We start from the raw sequence: 11,507 nt of genomic DNA on the forward strand, positions 1-11,507 counted from the left end.
AAAAAATTAAAAGTGTTATACTTACATAAGCGCACTAAAGTCTCTTAGACAGGAGGAGCTTTAAGAAAATTATAGCTTTTAATTAGTTTAGAAAAAACTTAGCAGACTGTAAGAAAACAGCTTTACTTTAAGGAGTATAGTGTGGCGCTAATTAAAGCCTTGACTGTCTGAGCTCGCTGAGATAACTTTTTCCCAGTGATCACAACAATGAAAGGCAGCTCGTCACCATCACGCTCTCTCTCTCTCTCTCTCAACGATATATGCGATTATTTTCTGCTTGACCTGGACTCTCTTCTAGGAGACCTAGAAATTTGACAGCTTGGTTACGAAGCGGGACGCGCTGCTCTTTGCTAAGGAAGGATCTGACGCGAAGAAACAGAACGACGTCGGAGAAGTAAACATCGGCCTTGTAGGATTGGAAGACCGTCCACGTAAGCCCCATACGCATCACGACACGCAAATATCTTCACGGATCTGTCTCTTGGACGGCCCAACGGCCCTATCCCCAAATCAATATCTCTTGTTCTTAGCTTATCATGATGGGTTGGCTAGGGTATCTTGTGCCCAAGATTCTCTTGCCTACCTTTACTTGGCCTCACCAAGTCCTTGGATCCGTTGATTTGGCTTCAACAATTCCACCCGCACCACGGCTGTTGCCGCCTACTATTCGTCGGGCTGTCGGATTTGTTCATGATTACCTTCAGACCTTCTCGTACCACTACTGCCGATGGTGTGGCATTCCATTCGATAACCAGATCGCAGCCCTTCCGTTTGGATTGGTGTTAAAGTGGTCAGACGGTACGCGGCTTGAAGAAGTAGCGGCAACCATGATTGCGCGGGCGGCGGGCTTTCCAGTGTCAAAGATCCTTTCATACGGCGATCATCCCGATACACCACATGCGCCCGTTTCGATTCTTATGACACGCATACCGGGAAAAGAATTGGGTGAATTGTATGAGAAAATGACCGACAACGAGCGTGAGAGTGTTTTTGCAGAACTGCAGTGCATCTTGCAAGTCATGCGGAGATGGGAACGCCCAGGTGGCAATAATCAGATCTGTTCCGTTTTGGGCACTGCAATCAGGAGCGTACGCATCCCTAATCATGCTGTCGGACCGTGTGAGTCCGAGGCAGAATTCAACAACCACCTTTTCAGCACGGTCTCCAGCCACAGCTTCACGACGCGAGAGGAGTTTGAAGAGACTGTTAGAATTGCCGAGAAGATCCGAAAGTCACAGCATCCGATTGTTTTCACTCATGGCGATCTCAAGCATCATAATGTCATGGTTCTCGATGGTCATATTTCGGCATTTTTAGACTGGGAGTCTGCGGGCTGGTATCCAGATTATTGGGAGTTCACTACACCGTTAAGATATGGCCCAAAAGATTTTTGGTGGAATGCGATGGTACGGAGACTGGGTGGAGAAAATTATGTCACGGAGCTAGAGAGTGAGAAAGCACTAGTTGCTCTTACGGTGGATTCATGGGTATGGTAGCCGGTGCGGCTCGACAACCCTCACTGCTCGTGGCGGCAAACTGTTGAGAGCTTTAGGGGCATAACAGCGTTTCTTCTGGAGGGCCTTGTACAGAACTTTAACAGCCCCTCAGCTGAACCTTTCTCCCATCCGGCCTGACCTCAGGCGCTGGGCAACTGCAGATGCACCACCGACATTTTGAACGATGCGTAGAGCAAGAAACTCTCTATCTAGCGTCCTGTGTCCATATGCGATTGGAATATAAAGATATGGTATTGGATAGCGGCCTCGTACCTCTGCACAGCAGCAGCACAAAACCCCGGTGCCGTCCACCTACCTACCTCTCCCTTGCAAATTTGCTCATGGCTGCCCTTTTGGTATTAGCTTATACTGGATATATGTCGCGAATAAACCTTCTGACTTTATAATCTGCTGTTCATCGCTTGTTTAGCAGGTTCAAGTTACTGTGATTTAGCCCGATCGCTACCGTCAGTCCATGGCCCTCACGCGAGAATGTGATGATCAAAAAGCAAAGCTGCTACAAGGCTGTTTGGCTGAACAAATTTCGGTTTAGAAGAAGGAAGTTGGAGGAAAATGGTAGAATGGAAAGCTCCTAAACCTATGTCATTAGCAAACATGGGTTTCTTCAGCGAACCTAGTTTCTGTCTGCACACAGCATGAGTTGGGTATATAGAGTGCCATGGAACAGTATACGTACCGGTAAGAATCAGACCCTCTGCTCTAAAATCATGCACTGTTAGGGGTTTGTTGTAGCTAGCACAAAAGCCCTATTCTTAAAGGTATTAGCTAAATGCGCTTGCAGTCTCTATCTTTCTATTACTTTCTTTAAAGAATAGCAAGTCTAAGACGCTTAGATTCTAGTAGAGTTAAATTATTTACTTATTTTATAAAGGTTTTAGTGCTAGAACTTTATTTATTAACTTATAATTTCTAAATGCATTTCTTACTATGTACATAGCAACAATTACAAGCATTAGATTATAAAATAGTAGGTAAGTTTTAATACCTTTATGCAACACATGCTTTAGTCTATTCTGTAATTAGTATTAGGTGCATGTGTAATAAAGATTAATTTTACTTTTTATTTAAAGTAAACATTATGTACTTAGCGTTTTACTAAAGTTGTATAGTAAATTCTATGTTGCTGCACTTATTATAAAAGATAGTAAATATTGTTTTCTAACCTATTACTATTAGTTAATGTAGGCTATAGTAAAACAGACTTACCTAAAAACATAAGCCCCTACTAGATTTAAGGTAACATGTAAATTCTATAAATTTGCTAATTCTTAAAGTGCTAAAAACACAGGCTATAATAAAAGCCTATATCTTAACTCTACACTACAGCTTTAGAAGCACAAACTAATTATTCTTCTACTACTATGTTTCTAGGTAAAAAAAATAAATTTATAAGCTGTATCTTTGCAGTCTCTTTCTAAAGAGTAGCTTAAGGATATTGTATAGCTTGTACTTAATAAACTGTCTAATGCAATTAGTACTAACGCTATAAAACACCTAAATAGCCGCAGTAAACTTACATTTAAGGTAGACAGCGTTATGTTTAGGCTTATTACGTTCACTTTTTCCTTCTTCTCTCCCTCTTTATTAGTCTCCTTGCTGTCCTATTCCTTCTCTATCCTAGCTTACCTCTAGCTAGCAGTAAAGTCTTTATAGTACTAAACTACAGTCTATAAGCCTAGCTTTTTGTTACTATACCTACACTTAATTCTAAGCGCAATAGACATAACATAGTTCTTAGATGTTTTAATATTGTTTAGGTTTACTTCTAGATTTAACTTTTTATATCTAATGTTAAAATTTTACGTTAGTAAGGTGTACTACTTTTAAAGATATTATTATAAACTTACTAATCTTATAGCTTTAACACACACTTGTAGTTTTTCTTTATTTTTAGTTAAAGTGCTTTTAGAATTTGCTTTTTGTTAATAATATCTTTCTTCTTTTTAACAGCCACATTGTGGCTAGCACGCTTAAAAAAGGCCTCTAGAGAAATCTTTACTAGCATTTTAACAGACAAGGCGCTACAGAGTGAAAAATAGGAAAAATATCACAAAGTTCTAAAACTAATAGTAATGCTGCTAAGAAGACAACAATGTTGCAGTAATAGCTAAGGTAGTTAGGTAGGCTTAACCTAGCAGCACAATAGTGCCTTTATACTGCAAAGGCATAGCACAAGCTAACTTAGCAAGGAGGGATAGCACTGTGTTGTAAGACACTAGGGGGCGCATGGCAAGGGGGCCTATTTTGTCCCTAGCCCTTAGGGACGATTCTGTCCCCCTTCTAAAACGCACCCTAAAGCTTAAAAACTGCCTCTAAGCATCCTTCTTGTCTAGACTTAACAAAATCCTAGGGGCCTGCCAGACTTATTAAATTAGTACAATTAGCTATTAGTGGAGCGCGGGGCAACGTGACTGAGCAGCAGGTGAGCAGCAGGTGAGCAGCCTGAAAGTGGGTGAGCCGAGGGTGATAAGCGCCTAAGTAAAGCAGCACTGCTTACTAGCTATAGCAAGAAAGAGAGCGCTGGAGAAATTTAACTAACTACCTAAATAAAAGTAAAACACACTTTAAAAATAAACTATAGTAAAAATAGCTAGCATACTGTACTATTTAAGTTAGTTATTATATAATATATAAAATAAAAAGCATACAGTAAGGTTTTATATTAATAGTACTATAACGTACCTAACAGGTTGGCCGGCCACACAGGTTAGCCGGCTACTTTTGCTAAGCCCCCACTAAAACCACCCTATTCTAGCGCAAAACAGCCTACTTTAGCTCTATATAGAGTAATATAATATAAGATATTATTTAGAGTCTACTTCTGCTACTTTTTTACATGTATGTAAGTTATGCCTAGTCTAATTACACTACTTACATTACTTTTAACTTAGCTTACCTTCTTTAGCGCACACCTGTGTCTTTAGCTTCTTCCTATTACTACGCGCTCTAAACTTCTTTAAAGTAGTTAAATAAGCCTTATTCTTAACTATTAAAGTTTTTTTTACTTAAATTTACTTTCTTTTATGTAATCTATGTTATGTAGCAGCCTTATTTACTACTTAAAGCTTTATAATCTCTTTTTACGCTAACACTAGCTTATGCGTAATAATTACTACCCTCTTTAAAACTTTTTTAAAAGCCTTTACTATAGATGTTAGTAAGCTATTTATATACCTCTAAATTTTTACTTTTATAAGCATTAATTATAACCTAAATTTAAAAGTATTACTTAGGGTTTACAACTACTAGAGCTTATTATTAATAGGCAGTAGTAGTAATAAAGTATATAACTAGATATTAAAAGCTATTTTAACTTATTCTAGGTTAAATAGAACTAAACTAGCGCTTTAAACCTTTTTTTAAATATTACTAAAAGTAATTACTGCATTATAGGCGTGTATAAAGCATAGTAGAAACTTAAGTTTTATAATATAAGTAATCTAGTTACATATAAAATCTTTAGCTTAGCGTTTATACGCCTTTTTTAAAAAGGTAAAATAACCTACATTAAGAAGCTATAAAAGGTGCAATAAGTGTAAAGGCATATAAATAGTAATAATCTTATTTTTTTTATAGTACTACTAGAAATTAAGCAAGTTATAGCTTTTATAGCTATTAATAATAAAAAGCTAATAAGCGCTTATAACTTTTCTCTTTATATGCTTATTAAAGTGCTTTAACTACTGCAGCCTAAGCTTATTTATTATCTAGCTGTTTTTAGAGACTATAATAACCTAGTTCTAAAGTAAATTTTTTTTTATACTAAGTAAAAAAGTAATAGCAGCTCTTAAAAATAATAAAAAGTAAAATAGCCTACTTTATTGTGTTAATGCCTTAGATAACTGTTATCTACTTTCTATTACTTTACTATATTGCTTTTAGCTGTTTTTATTTTTCTAAAGTTATAATAACTACTTTAGTTAATATCTAGCCTATTATAAAGCCTAACTTATTAAAGTTATACATGTCTTTATTTTAGATACTATACTTAGCTTTTATGTTAGCTACTAGGTAACACTAGCCTTAAATAACTTTTAAATTTTTATAAAGCGCTCTTTTATAATTATACTTATAATTAAACTTTATTATAAACTTAGAGCAGTGCTTAACCTACATACTAGGCTAGTTTAAGCTAACCTAGCCTAGATTACGCTCTACGCGTAAGAAATTAGCTATATTAGCTATAGCTGTAAGCCTAAAGAGAAATCTATATGTAATAAACTTAAGTATATACTTAATAACTACTTTTTTTTAAGCTTAGTTAGATTTTTTAATTTAGGCTAGTATTTTACTTCTAAAGGCTATCTAGCGCGTTAATTACTTAGTGTTATGTAAAAGACATTATAAATAGCTACAGCGTGTTGTAAAAAAAGTTTTAAGTTTTATTTAAAAGCTTAAAAAGTAAGCTATATTTAACATTCTTTAGAAGATTTAATCTAGTGTTGTTGTTAAAGCATTATGTAGATAGGTAGAGTGTGGTAGGGGCTTAGCAAAAGTAGCTAGCCAACCTGTGTGGCCGGCCAACCTGTTAGGTACGTTAAGTCTAAATTAACACTATATTAACATATAATAAGTAGTAAGTATTTAATTAAAAGGTATAAAAAGTGCTACTATAGTATTTAACATTATTATAGAGTGTAGAGAGAACCTATTTCTGCTAGATCTAAAATTATTAGCTTATTATATAATAAAAAGAGTAACTTATAGTATTGTAACAACCAGCTATCTAGGTGTTTCCTAGGCTGTCATAGACTAGCCTAGACCGCACTAGGCAGTCCTAGGCAACTTCTAAACTGTGCTGTTAACCCCGCACTTCCTAGACAACGCCTACCTTGCCTAAAAAGCTAGGCATCCTAGACAGGTAATACTTTAAACTAGACCTACAGCATACTAGATCTGTTGCTACTAGCGCTGCTGTGCCTAGCTCTCTAGAGAAGTATATAGCTAGTTATAAAAGCTCTTTTTAAATAGTAAAGAATTACTTTAGAAATTAAGTAAGTACTAATTATACTTTTATGTTATAGTTACACTTTTATTAGTTAATACACCTTTTAATTATAAAGTGTATACTTTATTTTTTATAATATAATTCTTTACTTACTTAATAATACTTAGTATAACTATTACTACTTAAGCTAGTGTTGTGCAAGACTTATAGACTCCCTCTATAAATAGACTACTTAATAAAAGGGGGACATCTATGTAACCCTCTTAAAGACTACTACTTTTAAACTCTTTTACTTAAGCTAAAACACTCTTAAAGAAGATTATAATAAGTAATATTACTTAACGTACTTTACAGGCGAGTTGCTTACACACCTGAGTTGCTTACTTTTGCTAAGACTCTACTCTAACAAACTCTATTATAGCTTATAACAACCCGCTCTAGCACTATATAGTACAGTACAGCCTAGAATATTATTTAGATACTACTTCTGCTTCTTACTTACATGTTTGCGCGTTATGCCTAGTCTAATTACACTGTCTGCAGCGCCTTTAGAATAGCTTACTGTTACAATCCTTGCTCTAGCGAAATGGCATTTTCGGGAGCACTACGGCCTATAGTGTTGTTAGTGAGAAAAGGGGAGAACTTAGCTAGATTAGGTGTACAGTCCGTCGAGCAGAGTGTGGGCGAGGCGGGGGTGAAGGAGGCAGGTTGTGGTTTAACCTAGCGGCTGTATAGAGAGCTAGCAAACCTAATCTAGAAGAATAGAAAAGGAGGTATATATAGTGCAAGATATATAAGGTAGCAATGTCTTTATTAAAAAGGTTTTAATACCTCTTAGTCTATTAAGTAAGTAAAGACTAAATAGTAATTATTGCCCTTTAACTATAGTTGTAATTAAGACTATATACATGTAGTTTACATGCTTTGCATGTTTACATGCTTGCATGCTCCTTTTGCTTACATAACTTGTAAACTTACACGCCTACAGTTTCTATTAGATAATATATTTTACTAGGCTTTTATCTAAAAGCTAAAGCTATTCTTTATCTATCCTGTTACATAATTTGTTTATTATAAAGCTAAGCATCCTCTACCTAATGTTGCTTAGGCTGTGTAGGACAGCTAATTAAGTTATTATAGTCTGTCTGTTAGCTGTAACATGTAGGCTTCTCTTCTAGTTAGCGTCCTTGCTGTTACAGTGCTTCTGCTGTAAGTGTTAGTTTTTCTTTTTAGCTAGTGTATACCTCTTTTTAAAGCCTAGCTTAATGTCTAACTTTCTTAACTATACCTTATTAGGCTTTTTATTTTTCTACTACTACCTGTTGTTTTTGCACTATTGCTTATCTTAATTCTTTTTACTATATAAAAATACATCTTTATAGTGCTTATTACTTAAGCAGTTCCTTTTACATAATATTCTTATTATTAGACAAGTATGTAGAGTGTGTGTAAAAAAAGAGTTATTATAACACTTTTATGTCTAATGTAGCTTAAGATTATTTAGAGTAGAAGTGTAAAAAGCTGTTAGCAGAGTTAAAGGTAATGCAAGAGAATAAGATACATAAAAAGAAAAAAAAGGTAAAAGTAAAAAAAAAGTTTCTAAAAAAATAAAAAGAGTCTCTTACACATCTTTAATTTTTTATTACTTATTAAAAAAGAGCGCAGTGTTAGTTAGATTTTTTAGCAGATTAAAAAGTAAAATATTTAAAAAAAGACTTTTTATTCTTAGATAAGCTTAAAGTGCTTAAGGTAAAGGCTATAAGTTTTTCTTCTTCTTAACTTATATTAAAGAGTTGTAGACTTTTTACATTGCAGCTAGCTAATGCTGCTATAGTTTTAGCTAATAATAATGTTTTCTAGACTAAGAAGCTTTCTCTAGGGTAGTTTTATTTAGAAGGGATTTTAAGTACTTATAGAGGGCTTAAGAGGTGTTTAATAGGCTTTTAATAGGTTTCTAAGTGTTTTTACTAGTAGGCTATCTTTTTTATTTAATTAAATACTTGTTTTCTTAATAGTCTAAGATTTATTTTACTTTATACTCTTTTTTCTCTTCCTTTTATCTAGTAGTTGCTAGTAGAATAGTCTTAAGTGTAAGTTTAAGCTTAAAGATGTAAAACTAAGAGTGTATTTACATTTTTTTTAAGTAGCTTAAGTTTACAAATGCTAAGGCGCGTTTATATAACTTTATAAAGCTTTATGCATTTTTTAGTAAGCTTTCTAAAAAGTTTAAGTGTTTTAAGATTCTTTATATCTAAATATATATAGTTATTAGAGTGTATTTCTAGTGCTAGTTGCTTTTTTTAGTTTACTATTTTTTTATAGCTTTCTAAGCTAACTATGCTTTTCTAGTTAATTTCTAATATAGTTCTAAAAGTTTAGTTGTTTCATTTATAGCCTTTAAAAGGTCTATTAGCTGTAAGCCTTAAAGCTTATATTATAAAAAGTATCTAAAATTAGCTTTATATAGGGTTTCTTTAGTTATAGCTAATTGTGTAGTGTTAATAGCAAATTATGCTATTAGCAACTATTCTGCCTAGTTATTTTATTTATATAATACATATTTATGCAGGTACTTCTCTACTTCTGTGTTTACTTTTTCTGTTTGTCTGTCTATTTATAGGTAGTATGCTGTAGAGAGCTTATAATTAATTCTTAGGTGTTTAACTACAGCTATCTAGTACTTGCTTATAAATAGTTTGTTATAGTTAAAGATAATAACCTTAGAGTAGCTGTAAGTAGCTAAGACATTTCTTTTTAGTTTAAACATAAATTTCTTAGCTATAATGTTTTTTTAATAGCTATAAGTGTTGAATGGACTCTATGCTAGCTATGCAAAGCAAAGAGGTTTGCACAGTGTACACATTGTGCGGGGGGGGTGGGGTTGCAGGTAACTGGTGTTGATTCTTGTTTTTCTAAGTCTGTGCGAAGGAAAGGGTATTTATCTGTCTGTGCGTACAACTGTGACACAAGACTATGTCATGTGACGCCTAACCGCGTATCTAAATACTACTATTTAGACACTAGCAACTTTTCTTTTTCCTTTATACAGACCTTGCCTAGTTTGCCCTGCTTATACTACTAAAGCTCTTACAGCACAGCGCCCTGTTTATTGTCTTGTACAGGCCTAAGCCTATTAACTAATGCTTTAACTCTAACAGTTAGTTAGTTACGCAAAACTAGTTTCTTAAGGGCAGAGTTTAGCGCCTTCTTTGTACAGGCATCTGCTAGGTTATTTTTTCTATTAATCTACCTAATTTTTAAAATACTACAACAGTTTATAAATGATCTGTAAAAGCAAAGCTTGCTTAGAGCAATAGTTAGTACATTAAGGTAGGTTATTTAGGTTAAATAATAGTTGTAGCATAATGTATATATAAGAACAGAGCTCTGTACCACTACGCTAATACAACTAAAAAGGTGTGAATAATTAACTAACAGTTAATTATTGCGTACAGAATAGTATATATACCCGTCACACGTAAGCGCCATCCTAGCCTTACAGTATAACAAGGTTAGCACAGTTAACTACGTGGCCTTCTCTCGCTCATAGAGGTTTAGGCTAGGCTAGAGACAACCGCTAGTGCTAGTGCTTACCCTAGCATTACCTATATATATATATTATACTATGCAAGAATACTTAGCTTAAGTATTCTCATGCGTACCTTTTAGTACAGTAGAGAAAGTTGTATAGTATTAGCTTAGCAGGCGGGGCACCTACCTTATTACAACAATAGTCTTCCTCTTCTTTGCACCTTGCGTTCTCTAGCGTTGCACCTGTTCCTTTCACTGCCTAATACTGCCACGCTACGCCTAATACAGCTACCTAATATCTTTAATTTAATTATTTTAGCATTAAAGCCCTAGTTGTAAAGCTGCAGCTTGCATAGTTTGTTGCCTCTGCAGGAATTTCTTAGAGTGCTAGGGAGCTCTAGCGCTGCTTCTGCCTCTGCCTCTGCCTCTGCCTCTCTATTAAGGCAAGCATTAATATAGTACATGTAATACCTTAACAAGCTGTTTTACTTACATAACTACTAGTTTAGCTTCTTTAACTGCTGTTTAAATATAATAGGCTAATGCCTAGAGGTGTAAGTAAGAAATTACCTAGCAGTGTTAGGAAATGCATAAGGTAAATTGCAGTAAATTGTAGCAAACTACAGCAAATTGCAGCAAACTATAGCAAATTGTAGCAAACTACAGCAAATTGCAGTAAACTACAGCAAATTGCAGCAAACTGCAGCAAACTACAGCAAACTACAGCAAATTGCAGCAAACTACAGTAAACTACAGCAAATTACAGCAAACTACAGTAGATTACAGCAGCAGGCAATAATCCCTAGTAGATATTAGTTGTGTTGCAAGTAGCTCTACGTATAGAGAGGGTTCTAGGGGGGTAATGTAACGATTCTACGAATCGTTCCATCTCGGGTCGCTCGGATCCTATCCGAAGGGTCCCCGTATCGGCCCCGACCATGACTCGACCCAGTCCCCCGCTGTTACCCCTATTCCCTCATGTATTTAGTCGCACCTCGCCCTGTAGCTAGCTCAGTAGTTTTCTAATATCCTACGTACAAGGCCTATAGGTGTCATTAGTATTCCCAGGTCTCTGAGTCCCCACGCACTCCTATATGCCTCTAAGTGGATTTATACCGCATTTAGACCTATTGTCTTGCCTGCGCTGTTACATTATATTAGAAAACTTACTTTTGCTAGTAATAGCCTTATTAATAATATTACATTAATTATTTGTTTAACTATGTCTAAGTTCTAAGAAGTGTCTAATTTAGTTTAGGTTGCAATTTCTTACACACTATTACATTAAATTATTTAGTTAGTATAGACAGGATCTTAAAGACCTTTTATTAACTAAAGCCTTTAGGTTTAGAACTTCTTATCCCCTATAATTAGGATTACCTTTAGAAAAGTTGTAAAGAGTGCGCTAAAGTAGAAACTTAAAGACTACTAATAACTTATTAGAATTAAAGACAACTACTAATGCCTAACCTTTAACTACTATTAGATCCTATTATAAAGACTACAACCTA

The 11,507-nt window shown here is 34.8% G+C and overlaps 1 protein-coding gene across 1 annotated transcript; it reads left to right on the forward strand.

The window, feature by feature from the left end:
* Positions 1 to 208: 208 nt before the first annotated feature.
* Positions 209 to 1,702, forward strand: BDR25DRAFT_335025 (uncharacterized protein). Its single transcript, XM_033692976.1, has one exon. It carries the CDS (start codon positions 537 to 539, stop codon positions 1,494 to 1,496), a length of 960 nt encoding a protein of 319 aa, XP_033546357.1. The 5' UTR covers positions 209 to 536; the 3' UTR covers positions 1,497 to 1,702.
* Positions 1,703 to 11,507: the final 9,805 nt, after the last annotated feature.

Source organism: Lindgomyces ingoldianus, assembly GCF_010093535.1.
Source record: "Lindgomyces ingoldianus strain ATCC 200398 unplaced genomic scaffold BDR25scaffold_21, whole genome shotgun sequence".
Taxonomy (NCBI): Eukaryota; Fungi; Ascomycota; class Dothideomycetes; order Pleosporales; family Lindgomycetaceae; genus Lindgomyces; species Lindgomyces ingoldianus.

What these genes read in the sequence shown, in the direction of transcription:
- BDR25DRAFT_335025 (XM_033692976.1), top strand. Translation starts at nt 537, where the DNA reads ATGATGGGTTGGCTAGGGTATCTTGTGCCCAAGATTCTCTTGCCTACC.